The sequence below is a fragment of the Danio rerio genome, chromosome 20, assembly GCF_052040795.2.
Source record: "Danio rerio strain M-AB ecotype USA chromosome 20, GRCz13ab, whole genome shotgun sequence".
NCBI classification, from domain to species: Eukaryota; Metazoa; Chordata; class Actinopteri; order Cypriniformes; family Danionidae; genus Danio; species Danio rerio.
The window spans coordinates 59337461-59355711 of record NC_141040.1 but is presented as its reverse complement, the minus strand read 5'-3'; the positions used below and the strand labels follow the sequence as shown (position 1 = coordinate 59355711).

The following is an 18251-nucleotide window of genomic DNA, read 5'->3' as shown; positions in this document are numbered from 1 at the left end:
TTTAGCAGACGCTTTTATCCAAAGCGACTTACAAAAGAGGACAAGGAAGCAATTTACACAACTAAGAGCAACAATGAATAAGTACTAAAGGCAAGTTTCAGGTCTGTAAAGTCTAAGAAGGGAAGTGTTAGTAGTTTTTTTTTTTTTTTGTACAGTTAGTGTGATATTCAAATAGGCAATTGCAGCTTAGGAAGTGAAGTGGAGACTAAATAGTTGAGTTTTTAGTCGTTTCTTGAAAGTAGCGAGTGACTCTGCTGTTCTGATGCAGTTAGGGAGTTCATTCCACCAACTGGGCAGATTGAGCGTGAGCGTTCGCGAAAGTGATTTCTTCCCTCTTTGGGATGGAACCACGAGGCGACGTTCATTCACAGAACGCAAGTTTCTGGAGGGCACATAGATCTGCAGAAGTGAGTGCAGATAAGAAGGTGCTAGGCCAGAAGTCACTTTGTAGGCAAACATCAGAGCTTTGAATTTGATGCGAGCAGCAACTGGCAGCCAGTGCAAACGGACTAGCAGCGGAGTGACATGTGCTCGTTTAGGTTCATTGAAGACAACTCGTGCTGCTGCATTCTGGAGCAGTTGAAGAGGCTTGATAGAGTTAGCTGGAAGCCCAGCTAGTAGAGAGTTGCAGTAATCCAGTTTGGAGAGAACAAAAGCTTGAACAAGGAGTTGAGCTGCATGTTCAGATAAGAAGGGTCGGATCTTTCTGATGTTGTAGAGTGCGAATCTGCACGATCGAGCAGTTCTAGAAATGTGGTCAGAGAAGTTTAGTTGGTCATCAATCGTTACTCCAAGGCTTTTCACCGTTTTGGATGCAGTAATGGTTGCCCCATCCATCTGTATTGAAAAGTTATGGTGTAGAGTCGGGTTGGCAGAAACTACAAGCATTTCCGTTTTTGCGAGGTTCAGCTGAAGATGATGATCTTTCATCCAGTGTGAAATATCCAACAGGCAGGCTGAGATACGAGCTGGAACCGAGGGATCATCAGGATGAAAAGAGAGGTATAGCTGGGTATCATCAGCATAGCAGTGGTAGGAGAATCCATGTCTCTGGATGACTGGTCCTAGAGATGATGTGTAGATGGAGAAGAGAAGTGGCCCAAGAACAGAGCCTTGAGGTACCCCAGTGTTTAGATGCTGTAGGTTGGACACCTCTCCCCTCCAAGACACCCTGAATGACCTGTCAGAGAGGTAAGATCTGAACCATTGTATAACAGTGCCCGCAACGCCCAGTGACTCAAGCGTAGATAGCAGGATCTGGTGGTTGACAGTGTCAAAAGCAGCTGACAAGTCCAGCAAAATGAGGACTGATGATTTAGAGTCTGCTTTAGCCAGTCTGAGATCCTCCACGACCGAGAGCAGGGCAGTCTCAGTTGAGTGGCCTTTCTTAAAGCCGGATTGCTTGTTGTCCATGAGATTGTTTTGAGTAAGAAAGTCCAGGACTTGATTGAACACTACTTTCTCCAGAATCTTGGCCATGAATGGAAGCAGGGATACTGGTCTGTAGTTTTCAAGTAGCGTATGGTCCAGGTTGGGTTTCTTTAGCAGTGGGGTTACCCTTGCCTGCTTAAATGTAGTGGGGAATAAACCAGAGTCAAGAGATGTGTTAATTATGTGAGTCAGTGTTGGTATGACTGCAGGAGAGATGGCTTGCAAGAGATGAGAGGGAATGGGATCGAGTGGACAGGTGGTTGCATGGCTAGATAGCACAAGTTTGGACACCTCAGACTCAGAGAGCTGAGAAAAAGAGGTGAGTGTGTGTGGTGTTGGTGTTGTATCTTGCGTGTTTGTTGTAGGTGCAGCAAATTGAGCACTGATTTTTGCAGTTTTGGTGCAGAAGAATGTAGCAAAGTCATCAGTAGTAAGTGTGGAGGATGCGGGTGGAGGAGGAGGATAGAGGAGGGAGGAAAATGTTTTAAAAAGTAAGCGAGGATTAGTGGCATTGTTGATTTTCAGACGGTAATACGTCTGCTTTGCAGAAGTAACCTCAGCTGAGAAAGAGGACAGAAGAGTTTGGTATGTTAAGAGATGTGCAGGATTTTTAGTTTTCCGCCAAATTCTCTCTGCAGCCCGAAGTTTTGAGCGATGCTCACGGAGAGCATCTGAGAGCCAGGGTGCAGGAGGACTGGCACAGGCTGGCCTGGATGCAAGAGGACATAATCGGTCTAGACATGATGCTAGTGTGGAGCAGAGTGTATTAGTGGCACTGTTCGAATCAAGTGCAGTGAGTTTGCGAGATGGAGGAAGAGAGTCTGAAACAATGGTGGATAGTCTATTGGGTGAGAGAGATCGTAGGTTTCTGCGAAAGGTAACCAGTGTAGGAGTGTGTGGCGGCTCAGGAGTAATGTGGATGTTGAGAGACAGAAGGAAATGATCAGATATTTGTAGTGGAGTTACTATTGTTTGATCAGTGAAGCAGTGTCGTGTGTAAATAAGGTCTAGCTGATTACCTGATTTGTGGGTAGCAGAAGTAGGTGCTCTTTTTAGGTCAGATCGGTTAGGTTAGAATCAGATCGCTGTATGCAAATACACCAGCTAGACAGTGGCCTATTGCTCACTGATGTTCATTGGCTGAGGCTGCTATGACAATCGCTTCAGCCCCAACTTCATTCAAGTCTTCAGTCAAGCGTTGACACTGAAGCCCCGTGTGAATGAGGCATTAGAGTGTTTGAGCTGCTGAAGATAACGTCAGCATAGACAAAGAGGATTATAGATGTGGAGTTTTAGAAGAACAGCGACAAGAGCCACATAGACTGACACACACACTCACACTGAAGTACACATGACTAAAACTGACATCTGTAGCTCCGCCCTTTTTTGAAATCTAATTTGCATTTAAAGCGACAGTCACCAAATTAGTATAAAAGCCTGAAAGGGTCAGTTTCAGAGAGCTGGAGAACATTATCTGCGTGCTGTTCTCACACTCTCACACACACACACACACACGGGAGACACAGCAGAGACTCATACAGCTTGTAGAAAGGGGCATAACAGATTAACATGGTGTGACAGGTGTGATTGCTGACCTGTGCATTGGGGGGCCGGTTAGCCGGTGGTCTGCCTCGTGGTGTTAGTGTATATGTATGAGTATGTGTGTGTGTGCGTGGTGCTGGTCTCAGAGCTCCAGCTGGTTTAGGGGTGGACATCGGCTCGGGATCGCTCTCCTCCGCACTCCTCTCCCACAGGCGGGTGACTCTGGCTGCGGGTGCAGGCCTGCCCTCTGGGTCTGGGTCTGTTACACAACACACAGGACATTCACTCAATCATGTTTGGACAGAAGTGTGTGTAGTGTAGTGTGTGCACAGTCATGCTGGAGTGATGGAAACTCAACTAGTCTATTCTAAAAACATTCCCTGATGTTAAAATAGATGCAATGATGCTGATTTCTGATGTCTAATAACTGATTTATTTCCTCTTCTCCATGATGACAGCACATAATATTAGACTAGATATTCTTCAAGACACTAGTGTTCAGCTTAAAGTCACATTTAAAGGCTTCACTAGGGTAATGAGGGTAAAGATAGGGTAATTAGGTAAGTCATTGTACCACACACACTGAGGAATGATGTATTACACAAACGTTTAGCAGAACAGCCCTCATGTCCATGTTTTTGCCAGTTTTTCTAGACAGCTGGAGCTCTGGTAGCCCTATATTAGTGTGTGTTGAGCCTTACGCAGGGTCTGGAGGCTCCTGACGCTCTGGCTGTGGTCTGCGGAGCGGATCAGCAGGATCTTGTGTTTAAAGCAGGTGCAGCTGAACATGCACTCAACACGCCTGCAGTGTGTGGATCCTGCAGACTCTCTGCTCAGACTGTCACACACACAGCCCAGCCGACAGAAGAGCTTCGCACATGCACCGTCATCAGCAATGTGTGTGCTCCACTGCGGAGTCTCCACCAATACACTCTGGGGACACAAACACACACACACACACAAACACGAGAGCAACACATCAGATCATCACATTCTGAATACACAGGTGTTATTCTTCACACTACAGCTCTGCTGAACGCTGGACTCTGATTGGCTGCTTGTCACTCTCAGGTGTTTGGGTAATGTCATAAAAAAGGCACAGTTAAAGTAGTTCTGGCAGGTTTAGAGTGCATTACAGCTCCATATCACTCCGCTGAATGATTAGAGTTATTACACAGCTACAACAGTCAGAAATCTCCTCCAAAGCCTTCTGTTGTGTTCTGATGTGATTTAACTGTGTCTTCACCTGACAATGACCAAACACCTGAGAGTGAGCAGCAGCCAATCAGAAACAGAAATCAGAGTGTGCGTGTACCTGAGCGGTCAGCAGTGCGCTGAGGCTGACTCTGGCTCTCTCTGTGCTGATGAAGGTGTGTATTTGTCCGTGTGTGAGGGCCTGTTCCTCCAGCGTCCGGAGCTGTGTGTGTTTTTCAGTGCAGGAGGGCTGCGCTCCGTCCACTGCGTCTCTGTTAAAGCTGATGTGGGGTCGCCGTCTCTTCCTGCCGCGCCTGGAGCGCACTCTACCGACCCCTGCGCTGTATACTGCGGGCTGTGGCAGTGCTACGGGACGGGACACCACTCTCACAGGGGAGATCCGCATCCGTTTAGCGACCCGTCTGCTGGGCTGCTGCGGTGCTGTTGCTGCTGCTGATGGTGAAGTGCGCATCTGAAGCACACTATCTAGTGTACGCACATAACTGCTGCTCCTAACAGGCAGCTGATAGACCACCGGAGACGGATCGCTGCTGGAAAACACCTCCGCACGCTCGCTGATCCGCTGCCCTTCACTCTCCAGATACTCATCCAGCATCTCTGAGCAAAACGCTGAGCCTGATGGGAAAACACAGAGCAGATCAGAGAAACTGAAGCACTACAGCTGCAGGACCACTGCTCATCTTCTTTACACTGCTGCTCTCATTCATGCTGCGTTCACACCAGATGCGGAACGCGTGGATAAATCGCGATATTCGCGCATAAATAGCCGCGTGAACATTTGAGGCTACTCGCTTCATTCACGCGTCAGATTCACTTCAGAACAGACGAGGATTCGCGTGATGGGCAGGGCTTCTGTCTGCCTGGTGACTCTAGCTTCATAGCTAAATGGCTAACATGGATTTTATGAAGAAAATAACAGTGTTTATGTGCTTTATGAAGGCTGAAAAACAGCGTCAATACGTTTAGGGTCGTGTCTGAGTCCACTACATCCTTTCAGAGGTGCAGTAGCTCTGTGAGCTCATAAACTCCTCCAGAAACTGAACCTGGATGACGGAGGCTTTCAGCGGTGCTTCTGACTGAGCCGAGCCCGAGTCGGTGTCAGCTGGAGGATTTCCCCTGGGACACCGACAACAGGCGACACATCACAATCACGCCACCACAGGACCAAGCTCCTGATTGGTTAACGCGGCGCGAATGTCCGCTAAAGTTCAGATTTTTGAACTCGAGTGATTCGCGCGGAATGCTCAATTCAAGTCACGGCATTCGTGCGTATCGCGCTGCAGGATGTCTATTTGCATGTTTGCATTGACTTAAAATGTAAATCACTCGCGCGTTCCGCGTCTGGTGTGAACGCAGCATCAGCAGTTTCTGTCTTGTTTCTAGTCCAGAGATATACAAACTTCTCAAATCGAGCTAAAATATTGTGCTGTTTTCAGAAATAATGAGTCAAAAGTTCTGTTTCCTAAAACAAGCTAAATAATCTGCCAAAAGGGGAAGCAGAATGATCTTATTTATAAGAGAAAAAGTGGATTTTTCTGCTGGAGTGAACAGAAATGTGCTGTGTTCTGGAGCCAGCCCCCAGTGGGCGGTCGATGAACTGCAGCTTGGTGCTAATATGAGACGCCACAGTTCTGTAATCAAAACAGCAGCAGCAGGAGTAGAATATCGCAATCAATCAGTAGCTGTGTTTCCATCTAAAAATGCAGATTAACTTGATGAGAAAACCGGAATATCGAATAAAAGACGAGCAAATAAAGCAGCGTTTCCATCCAGCGAGCCAGACAGAACAAAATCATCACTTCCTGATTAACTGGCACCACATATCAACAGTAAAAACAGAATTTACTGCGGTAGGAGAAGCTGCGTCAATCCTTTCTTCATCTAATAAATGACTCACAGTGAACGTGGAGCACAGATGCCTCTGACACTTCTGCAGCATTTTAGAATGGCCAAAACAGCATTTGAGATGTTCTAGTGTGCTCAGCCTGCTGGTGTGTTCATTCACACACATTATTATCATCACATGATCTCATATCAAAATCACATGACCTTTTTAATGCGCATGCTGAAATTTGTTCAGTAAAAGTGTTTCCACTGAAGTTTAAGCGCATGTTTTCTTCTGGAATAAATAGTTTATCCTACTCAGTTATGTACATGTGCTTTTCATTTTTAAAATGCATGTGCATCTTGGCGTTTCCATCAACCAATGTTTTATGCGCATCTCCAAACTGAGCATAAAATAAGTGGCTGGAAACATGGCTATTGTGGCCAGTATTGTTATATTGTTGATCTGTGCACTGGGCAGTGAAAGTTTAGACCAGTTTAAACATCTCTACCATGGTTTCAAAGACAAATATTTGCTGTTTATTAACTACATATTTTGATATTTCAACAAATTCAGCTGCTTGATATCTTATTGTGAGCATGTTTATGATCTAATTTCATGATGTGAATATAACAGGAGCGCAACACTCGCTCTGCTTTCTGTATATTTATAATTTGGATATTCAGAGAAGTTTCACTGTGCAAAAACACACTCATTTTGTCAAAAATAATGATCCTTAAACTCTGTATATGTCTTTGGATTTTTTCTCAGTATACCCTAATACATAAATAATACCCTGATCTACAGTTTTAAATAGTCATAATAAGCAAAACGCCAAATATAAAAAGTGTGTTGTTGTTGCCGAACGTATGGATCATGCAAATATCGTTCATTATCAGCGCTAGTGTTCTTACTGTTGGCTGTGCCGGACGTGCTCCTCAAGCTGAACTTCTCCATCCAGCCTTTGATTCGGGTCAGGTCGTTTGTCTTCCCGGTGCGGGACACGAAACCACTCTCCGCTGACGGGTAAAGAATAGCGAAGTGAAGAACAGCGTTTTAACATACAAGTTCATTATTAAAGGGATAGTGCACACAAAACTGAACATTCTGTTCTTTACTTGTTCCAAACAAGCCTGACTTACTTTTACACTTGAGGTGTGAACCTACACTGGTCTCACGGTTCGGTTACGATTATCATGCCATCAATTCAGGTCAATTTGATATCTCAGTGCATCACGGTGCATTGACGATGCTTTCCATACACAGTGTTATATTTTCCTCACAGCAGCAATTCTTGTATTAAAATGTATAAATATATTTATTTACTATCTGTAAATCAATTTTGTCCTTTAATACAAACAGTCAGATTTATAAACTGTACCTTTAAACAACTCAAGCATTTAGAGCAAATAAACAAATATAAAAATCCCGCTCGCTTTCTGAGCCTTGTAAGTTCTCTTACACCCCTTTGATTGGTCACATGCTCAACAGAAAGGGCTGCGATTGGCTCTTACACGCTGGCGCTCTTCACAGATAACTGAGACTGATACGACATGATCAGCATGATAATTATTGAATATTTTTAACAATATATTCAGAAATACTAGGATTCGTTATTTGACCACTTTATTTTAATTTACCAACATTACTAAGGCAAATAGTTTTAATAGTCAATGTTGTTATGCTGACCTGAAGTGACAAGTGTGCCATTTTCTAAACAGGCAAAAGAAGGAAGACAGGGTTTCTGCAGGTTTCACCAAGTTAAATTTAAGACATTTTTAAGATCATTATGAATTAAATTTTAGACTCATAAAGGGCTAAACACCGAGGGATTTTTCAAATGGCCCAGATGAAAAAGAGCTTTATTTGCCCTTTCAAAAAGTCTATAATATAATTGAATATATCTAAAAATACAATTATAAATTAATAGTAAAAATATATATATTTTAGATATTTCTTGAGAAAATATTTTAAATATTGTAAAAACACATACAAACTCTACTTTTTATCCACTAAACAGGCACACAACATCTTAAGACGTTAGTATTAGGTTAGATTTAGGTCATGACGTCAGGTGACCACAATTCAATGTCTAGCCAGCGTCAAAGGACAACAATATTTTGACGTCCAATAACGATGTCAAATTACGTTGATATTTGGTTGATTTTAGATTGTGTTGAAAAGTGACCAAAATCCAACGTCTGATAGATGTCATAGTGGTAATGTCCCACAACGTCAGGGTGTAACATGATTAGACATTGATATTTTGTGGATTTTAGGTTTGACGTTGGACATTGACGACAATTTTCATTTCCAAACAAAATCCAATGTCCCCATGCTGTTGGGGTATGTTGGGACATAACGTCATCATGACCTCATGTTGATGTGCTGTGCCTGCAGGGTATACACTTTTTTCCCAACATAAACTATCTTTAAAACTAAAATATGTTTTAAAAGTTTTTAAAACTATAATAAACTAAATCTATGCACAACGATCTGTCCAGGTTGGTGTCCTCAGTCGTAAAAACATTAAGAACTTTTAAACAAATGTTATTGTAGGGAAAATAATTAAATAATTATGGTAAATAAATATAAATAAATAGAGGTAAAAATCACCTTTTTAAAATAAAGTTTGATTAAGATGGATTGTTGGTGGTGGGTTTTGGCCAGATTGTGTAGCAATACATCAGCAAAGGAAAATTAAGACCTGTTTAAAAAAAATGAAGACCTACAACACAATATTTAAGTAAATTTAAAACATTTTAAGACTTTTTAAGACCCCGTTGAAACCCTGGAAGAGTAAATATAGTGAGCACATTTAGGTTTTGGGGTGAACTGTTGCTTTAGCTGCAGGTTAATGTTCTCTGAAAACAATAAATATCAAACTCTCCTTCTGTGATTTACATCATGTACAACACGACTTTAGCAGAGTTTGAGCTGAACTGATGAAATGCACTGTTACAGTACAGCGGGATGTAGGATGTGCCATATTCTAGAGTTATTTTCATTCATGATGTACACTTAAGCAGGAAATCTGTGTGTTTCTGGTTGTTGCTTGAAAAAACACAGCTCCAGCGGCACGTTAATGAGAATTATTCATATGATTTATCCATTAACTGTATTTTATGAACATCCACCCCTAACCCAACCCTCACAGTACTGTAAACACAGTCATTCCAGCGACATTATTCATCACATTACCCAGTAAAGTGTGTTTTATTAACGCTCACCCCTACCCTAAACCCTGCAATGTGTCAGTTGTTGTGTGTTGTGTCAGTTGTTGTGTACGTACAGGAGGAGGGTGTGTGTTCCTGCGGTGTGTGTGTGACAGCAGCTGGTAAATCTACACCCAGATAATGCAGGTCTACAGGCGCAGTGTGGTCCAGCAGATTCAGCTTCACTCCAACTGTGCACACAGACAAACACACTTCAGATTAGTGCTGCGCACACGCACGCACGCGCACACACACACACACACACCAGCAGCAGCAGCACATCTTCATATTTACTGACTAATACCCGAATGATCAGTCAGATTACAGGAGATACGATGATCATGTTTGTTTGTGTGTGTGTGTGTGTGTGTGTGTGTCAGTCTGTGTGTTTTTTGTGAGTGTGTCCGTTTGTGCTTTTATTGTTGTTTGTGAGTGTGTGTGTCTGTCTGTATGTGTTATTGTTGTGTGCGCGTGAGTGTGTTTGTGTGTCTGTCTGTTTGTCTGTCTGTATGTGTTTTTGTAGTGTGTGTGTGTCTGTGTGTCTGTCTGTATGTGAATGTGTATCTGTTTTATTGTTGTATGTCTTTGTGTGTGTGTGTGTGTGTGTGAATGTGTATCTGTGTTTTATTGTTGTATGTATTTGTGTGTGTGTGTGTGTGTGTGTGTGTCTGTCTGTATGTGAATGTGTATCTGTGTTTTATTGTTGTATGTATTTGTGTGTGTGTGTGTGTGTGTGTGTGTGTGTGTCTGTATGTGAATGTGTATCTGTGTTTTATTGTTGTATGTATGTGTGTGTGTGTGTGTGTGTGTGTGTGTGTGTGCGTCTGTGTCTGTCTGTATGTGAATGTGTATCTGTGTTTTATTGTTGTATGTCTTTGTGTGTGTGTGTGTGTGTGTGTGTGTGTGTGTGTGTGTGTGTGTGTGTGTCTGTCTGTATGTGAATGTGTATCTGTGTTTTATTGTTGTATGTCTTTGTGTGTGTGTGTGTGTGTGTGTGTGTGTGTGTGTCTGTCTGTATGTGAATGTGTATCTGTGTTTTATTGTTGTATGTCTTTGTGTGTGTGTGTGTGTGTGTGTGTGTGTGTGTGTGTATGTGTGTATGTGTCTGTGTTTGTGTGTCTGTCTGTATGTGAATGTGTATCTGTTTGTGTTTTATTGTTGTGTGTGTGTGTGTGTGTGTGTGTGTGTGTGTGTGTGTGTGTGTGTGTGTGTGTGTGAGTGTGTGCACACGTCAATGAGTGAGTGTTTGTGAATGTGTGTGCGTCTGTCTGTGTGTTTTTGTTTTGTGTGTATGCGAGTGAGTGTTTGTGAGTGTCTGCCTGGTTGTCTGTATATCTGTGTGTGTGCGCATGTGTCTGTCAATGTGTGTACCTTTCTGCAGCGCTGGATGGAGGATCTGTCTGTTCTTCTTCTCCTTCAGATCCTGCAGTAAAGCGAGCTCCAGCTCAGAGATTCTGTCAGCTTCAGTAACTGGAGGATCTGCGCACACACACACACAAGGATGCGGACACGCAGACACGCACACGCACGGACACACACACGCACACACATATCATGAGAAGAGCAGATCACGAGCAGCACAGGGAACACTGCTGCAGCAGCTGAACACACACCTGTAACACACGCTGAGAGCTGCTGTGTGTGTGAGGATGGAGATATTGATGGTGATGGTGGTGGAGGTGATGAAGATCCAACAGAACTCCTCATGTTCCCCACATGGACATCCAGAGCCTCCTGATGAACAGAGAGACTTTGATAATCTCCAGACATTCAGACAGCTTATTCACCACACACTGGGTCAATATTAACCCGTGTGTGCTGCTGGGTCCTGTTCATCCACTCTGAGCTGATTCTCAGGCTTAATTTGGCCTTGATAATTGTTCTCTGAATCCTGTCATAGTTTTATTAACAACATTTTTGACAGGACTTTAAATAAAATATATATTTTTAATTAAATGTTATTTAATTGTGGCTATGACGCACACAAGAAAAAGGTTTTTTTTTTAGAAATAGTTTTGAAGCAAATCTTTGCTTTTAACAAAGGAAATTAAATATGTTGGGTAATAGATGTGCTCAGTAGAGGGAGTTTCCACCATTTCCTCATTCCACCAAAGTAAAGGAGTAAAGAGTAAAGTAAAGGCTGAATGGAGGAGGCTCGTTCTTTATCCTTGCGCTGCAGATGCTCTGTTTAACTGTGTTCTCACTAGTGAAGCGTTCAGCTTTTACACTTACTTCACTTCAGCCAATAGCAGAACAGCAACTACTGAAAAGGCGGGGCTAAGGATGGCAAAGCCCCATCTGATTGGTCAACATATATTGCATACACTATTATATTTATAGTGATTGCTGTGCACTGTATGGTGCAGCTCTGCTCAGACTATAATGAGTGTTACCTTTGCAGTGAAGGACACAAACAGCACCCCCTCCACATCCTCCAGGTCGGGCTGCATGCAGACGTCAGTGTGTGTGCTGATGCTTTGCATTCTTTTTCTGTGGTCCAGCAGTGCTTGTACATTCTTCACACGTGTCCACCACTTGGCTCTGGCCTTCTTCCCTCTCTTCATAGGCCGGGGCCTGCGCAGAACCACACGCTGCCCCCTACTGAGAGGACGCCGCCCTGCTTTCCTGGGGCTCCGCTGGCAGGATCTGGCCATCTGAGAGTCTCTGACTGCTGCACCGGACACACACTCATCAGGAGAGGTGTGTGTGGAGCTGACCAACACAGAACACACACACAACAGCATCAGTGTAGAGCAGTGGTCACCAAACTTGTTCCTGAAGGGCCGATGTCCTGCAGATTTTTGCTCCAACCCTAATCAAACACACCTGAACAAGCTGATCAAGGTCTTACATGGTATACTTGAAACATCCAGGCAGGTGTGTTGAGGCCAGTTGGAGATAAACCCTGCAGGGACACCGGCCCTCCAGGACCAGGATTGGTGACCCCTGGTGTAGAGCTTAGGACAACTATCTGGATCATAGACAGGTCTCCAGAGATGCCTTTTCAAGTTGTACACAAATCTGTGCTTTCAAAACTGAAGACAGCAGAAGTCAGAGATTTATTTGAATTATTTAGCCGGACAAGTTTACTGCGCCAAAATATTATAAATGTTTCTCCAAATCATATATATTGTGTTCAATGTGGAGGGATTTGTTGTTTATTACCCATTTAAAAAAGGAGATCTTTTAGAGCAGTAATCACAACACCATGATACTATTAAACTGTGATATTTTGATCCAAGGTTATCATACTGTCAGAATCTTCTACTGGCCCATGGCCACATAGGGCTGCACAATATATTATATGGGTTCAGCATGAATATGGCAATGTGTAAATCTGCAATCATCACAGGATCTGCAGTGTTGAGCATTATGATTTACAAGAAACACAGTATAGAACACATGGAAAGTTTAACCCAAAAATAGTCAAGAATTGTGTTGTTTCAGCTCATTTAAAATAAGTAGTTTAAACAAGCAGCAAGAGTAATTTTTTAATGTATGTTAAATCTTCATCACTACGTAAGTTCTTTTCTTTCTGAGAATTTAGATTAAACACTTCAAATGTTTTTATTGAACAATGTCTTTATGAAGCTTATGAAGTGTCAGAGTTTTGGGTGAATAGACTTCAGTGGAGGGACAGAAATCTGCCATTTATCATTAAAATATCTTGAACTGTGATTTTTTTGTTTTACTTTAAACTATACATTGCCTTATATTTTACCTTTGATGGGGGACATTTATTACGAAACTGATGAAAGGGTTGCCTGAAGTAGTTACGTTATTATTTGAAGAATTTTGGTTTTGATTGTAATTTGTTTCCTGCTTTTGTATTGAAGTGCTGATTAACAGAAATCTTGTTTGGGCTCAAACAATTGGCATTAACTATAAAAACAACTTTATGCTGATTTCTTTGAATTAACATCAAAAATGTATTTTATTTTTAACAGGAGGACGAACTTGAAGGCCACACAAATGAAATCATGAGGTTGTTGGTGATTCACAGTCCCACAGCAGAGGAATGTTGTTATAAGAGTGTTTAAATAGTTTCCATTGTATGTTTTGTCATTATTAGACTTTGCTTTATTTTTCAGTGATGATGTAAGATATATGTAACACTGTAATGTATTTTAACACTGTATAGCCTGGTTTATACTTCTGCGTCAAGCGATCGGCATGACCCACGGCGCATGCAACATTCGCAGCTGTGCATTCATATTTCTGCTGCTGTGTCTGTTGCTCTGCAATAACACTCCAGGAACGCTAGTTGGCAGTGAGGTGTTAATGTTCCTCTGTGTTGAGTTTCTTCACTGGTGTTTTGTTTTTTCTGAACGCTACCTTAATGTACAAGTGGCTCAACCTCGCTCATTCAGAGCCAGGAGCCAGCGGACGTGCAACAACTTTAATCATGAGGTAAACACAAAACCAAACTTTCCATCTGGAGCTCCCTCACAGGACACCACACTTGTAAACAATCGCTCCATCGGGCTCGTGGGGCTCTCGGCCCCGCCCACACTCGTCAACGCAGTCAAGTCGACCAATCACAGCGCTTGTGTTATGCGTCGTTGCGATGTGTATTTACATTTTTGAGAGGTGCGCATCAGCGTCACCGACTGCACTTAACGCAGAAGTATAAATCAGCCTTAACACTGAATTTTGCTTGAAATGTATCTCTATATTAATAGTTAAAAATGTTTTTATATGGTTTTATGTGTGTCTTCTTGACAATTTTTTACTAAACTTACTCTTCAAAAAATAAGTTTTAGGTAATAATTTGTATTGGTTTATTATTATTATAATTAATGTAGTAGAAGAACTGTTGCTGCGAAAAGTAGAGTAAATGTTACTCAATTGTATAAGTAAATACTAATGAGAACTATTGGTTAGATCTTACCTTATTTCTTTTATAAATATTTGTCATAGAATTTTACCCTAAAGATGTGAGGGCAAATTGTTACCTCAATTTTACCGGGTTAGATTCTACAGGTTGTTTTTTTACAGTGCAGAATATCTACAGATATATCTGCATAAAAGAGGTTTAGATTTAAATTAAATGAAGATAATACTCATTGTAATCTAGCAATTCTAGTTCAGTCCTACATTCTCTAGCTTATTTTCTGTGTGTTGTCAATACTGGAATTCGGTACCAATGAATACTGAAATTTTAAAAAACGTAATTTCCTACTAACATTTGAGTGCTGATTGGCTATTGTGTTCGCATGCTCAACAGAAATGACTGTGATTGGCTGTGAAGGTCCTCAGTTCACCAAACTCACCGCTGTTCACTGAGTGTAAACACACACATGGACACTGGATGTTGATCAGCTGGTGTTTATTTAGTTTTTGCTGTTTTAGGCTCGAGAACCTAACTGTTAATCGAATAGAATCTTGTTGACTATTTGATTATTAATTTAAATGATTGATGACAGGATGTTTTGAAAATAAAAATCTAGCAAATTCTATTGCAGCCCTACATCCCTGAATCATACGCTTATTTTCCATACCTGAGGTATTGTTCTCCATCAGATGTGCTGTCGTTATTAGCTGTGTTTACTTTTGTTTTGGCTGATTTAAGCTACAGAATCCAACCATTAATCGAATTAAATCCAATTTCATTGTGAATCGAATCTAACTAAATCATTCAGAATTTACAAAAATAGTTCTTGAATCATTTGAATCATGAATGGAATCGATTCACTATCTACCCAAAGATTCACAGCACACTGAATGAGCAACTGCTGCTTCTTGTTATGATCTTACTATACCTTCATGTTTGGAAAACCGAACAAAGCTTTTCTCTGTGTGGGAGTGCTTGAGTTCTGAGTGTAATCTGCACGTCATGAAGCAGACACATCTCACATTAAGGTTCACAATTAATCGACAGGATTTTTTGTAAATTGACACTTAAACCTAGCAAACTCCAGTGCAGCTCTACTCAATGATAAGGTCATTTCCCTCACCTGAGGTGCTGCTCTCCGTCAGAGGTGGTGTGGTTGTCAGCGGTGTATTTGGCTGTGTGTGTGCGCGCTGGCGTCAGAGCCAGTTTGAGTTTGTTCTGAATGAGGCGAGCGCTGGTCTCATCCTCTCTGAACGCCAGCATGAAGGGATTGCAGTCGATTTTCAGCCGGGTGATCTGCGGGTTCTGGTAGCTGGTCACCGCGTAGAACTCAGTCTTAGGGAAGGTGAACATGTGCACATTAGGACTCTTCAGCGGGACGGCCCGCTCTAGACAGGCGCTCACCGGAGCCACGTACAACCGCGGCTGGTAGCGGTGCATTGGCTGCAGGAGCACGCCTTCCCGCTCGCAGGAGTCGTGCGTCAGCTTCACCGTGTAGAAGGACACCGGGCTGTCCATCCAGTGCTGGCCCACAGCCGGAGAGTCAGGGTGGAAACACACGGGGCTCTGCAGATGAGCTTCACCCGGGCCGTCCGGCTCCCACGCCTCTCCGTTAAACCGGTGTCGGAGATCATCCAGCGGAGCGATGTCCATGAGAAGGAAGTACTGCAGGTCGGGGTCCAGCCCGCGCAGGCGGAAGCGGCAGCAGGGGAACATGCGTCTGCCCTGCGGCGTCAGCAGCATCTCCGTGCCTAGGCTGTGGAAGCGGCTCCAGACTGACTCGTTCTCCAGGGTCGCCTCTATAACCCTGCTGGGACGGCCCTCTGTGGATACTAAAGCTCCGGAATCCGCTGGGTTTGTGCATTTAACAGTGTCATGATTTCCCAGCATTCCCTCTGCTGTGATCTCCATGGCTGCAGGATGCTCAAACATCAGGCCAGTGCAGATCTGGCAGAATTAGTGAGATTACAGCATCTGAAACGGCTGGAAAAACAAGAGAAATCAGTCATCTGTGAGGTCAAACAGACAGAGCAATAACCATACTACTGTCTTATTTACAGCTGCTTCAACGAAAGAGCCTTGACATGAGCAATTTGTATTGGATGTTTGGTATAATCTCAATTGAAACATGAAGATGGAGTAGCTCCTCCCCTTTTTAAAAAAATCAGCCAATAGCATGATGTGTTTCTCACAGCTCTGCCATTATGAGTGGTCGAGCTCAAGCACATGAAATAAACATCCAATGAGAAGAAGGGGGCGGGGCATGCCAGACACTAGGGAGGATTTGATTGGTCAGAAGATTTGATAAGAAACTGAAGTATGAGGAGACGGCAAAAATCAATGAACCATTAGGCGAACGTGAAAGACTGGATGCTTATATCAGGGTTATCTGTTCTACATGTGAGTTTTGTCACTGTTAATGGAGCACACTAGATTACAGATATACTGACTATCACAGAACATTTTGCTTGGGTACATCTGTTTTCATTCTTGCACTCTCATTCGTTGCTGAATAACCAATCAGAGCGCTGTCTTCACCTGACTCTACATAATAAAATGTTTGCATTCTTGGTTATCTGATTCTTCCTATACACAGAGCATTAATACGGCATCCTTGGCTTGCAGTAAATATATAAACACACACACACACATACCACAATGTGATCACTAGGTCTGTGGCAATAATTAAATACCTGTCTAACTGCGGTTGTTTAATCTAATTACTGTAATGCGTTTAATAGCCCCAAGTGGAGACAAACAATCAAATGCAGATCACCATCTTAAACACACATGCACATCCAACCTGGCCAGAGTGAGAGACTCATTATGTGTGTGTGTGTGTGTGTGTGTGTGTGTGTGTGTGTGTGTGTGTGTGTGTGTGTTTGTGTGTGTATTATGGCTGTACAGCGTTTCTCTACTTCCACTACTGCTGTAGTTTATAAACAGCATGCGCCAACAACATCTAAAGTTTGTTTTCTATGCTGTGTGTGTGTTACATACTATAGGGCATTGTGTGTGTATGCCAGCTTGCTGAGATTGTTTTCAATTTGTTATTTAAAGGTGCAAAGAGACAACTCACAAAAGAGTCAATTCATCTCAATAATTCTGGAATTTTCAATAATTTAATTAAATGGACAGCACACACAGAAATCTAAACTCTTTATTTACTCATCCTGTTCCAAACCTGTGTGAGTTTCTGTCTTCTGCTGAACACAAAGGAAGATATTCTGAAGAATGCTGGAGAGACAGACAGTGTTTACTGTTCCTGCACTTTAAGAAATAAAGGTACCTGAGCTGTCACTGGGGTGGTTCCTTTTCAAAAGGTACAAATTTGTACTTAAAAGGTCCATATTAATACCTCAAGAGTACATATTAGTACCTAAAAAGTAAAAAAGTGTTCCTCTTAACATTTGTAGGTACTAATTTACACTTTTGAGGTACCAATATGGACCCTTCAAGTACAAATGTGTTCCTTATGAAAAGGTACCACCTCAGTGACAGCTCACATACTTTTATTTCTGAGAATGTACTTTGGATGTCAATGTCTTCTGTTTGCAGCAGTCTAGGGCTGGGCGATATATCAGGTACTGGGGATATATATCGATATGATTCTAATTAGGGCTGGGCGATAATTCGATGTCGATAATTATCACGATATAAAATTTTTCAATAAAACGATAATGACAGTTCGATAATTGCTCGATAATATTTACGCACTATGCGTAACGTTGCACAAGCATTTTGCAGCCTGCCCTTCCGACTGCTGCACGCTGTACAAGTTTACACCCATACAGTGTTAGTTGCACTGAAAGGAGTAAGAAAGAAATAAGGTAAAAAAGGTCAGAGTCACAGACATTGTTGACAAGAAACGTCACTAGACTTCATGAGCTACTTAGTTTTTCCCTATCCGACACAAAACAGAGCAACATGCACTGCAAACTGCTTAGACGACTCGTGTTATCAAGAGCAGGCAACACCACGACCTGTTTCACCATGTAAAACAAGACCACCCTTATAAAGATGCTAAGAAATTACAGACATAAACAAGTGTTGGCAAATCAGCGCAGCTACCCAGCAGAGTCTCATGTCATCGTTTTCTAAAGCCGTGCCACGAGAAAAAAAAAAAACATGAAAAGACAGACGAAAGACATGACAGAGGACACAATCTCTATCACATCTCAGTGAACAC

The 18251-nt window shown here is 42.4% G+C and overlaps 1 protein-coding gene across 8 annotated transcripts in view; it reads right to left on the bottom strand.

Moving 5' to 3' along the window:
* mgab (MAX dimerization protein MGA b) overlaps positions 1-18251 on the bottom strand; it is a 60742-nt gene that overhangs the window by 37726 nt on the left and 4765 nt on the right. For 3 of the 8 annotated variants that reach the window (XR_015518868.1, XM_087298623.1, XM_087298624.1), the window contains exons 2-10: positions 15186-16045; positions 11622-11940; positions 10842-10962; positions 10600-10707; positions 9306-9419; positions 6928-7032; positions 4289-4803; positions 3675-3906; positions 3027-3232 (exon numbers count right to left, since the gene is read on the bottom strand). Coding sequence is in view for 6 of the 8 variants with exons in the window: in XM_087298623.1 (XP_087154749.1) it covers positions 3027-3232; positions 3675-3906; positions 4289-4803; positions 6928-7032; positions 9306-9419; positions 10600-10707; positions 10842-10962; positions 11622-11940; positions 15186-15994 (2529 nt within the window). In the remaining 2 variants the exon portion in view is untranslated. Of the gene's footprint in view, positions 1-3026; positions 3233-3674; positions 3907-4288; positions 4804-6927; positions 7033-8629; positions 9420-10599; positions 10708-10841; positions 10963-11621; positions 11941-15185; positions 16046-18251 lie in introns of all 8 variants that reach the window. The other 5 variants (XR_015518869.1, XM_087298625.1, XM_087298626.1 and 2 more) reach the window with 2 other exon arrangements.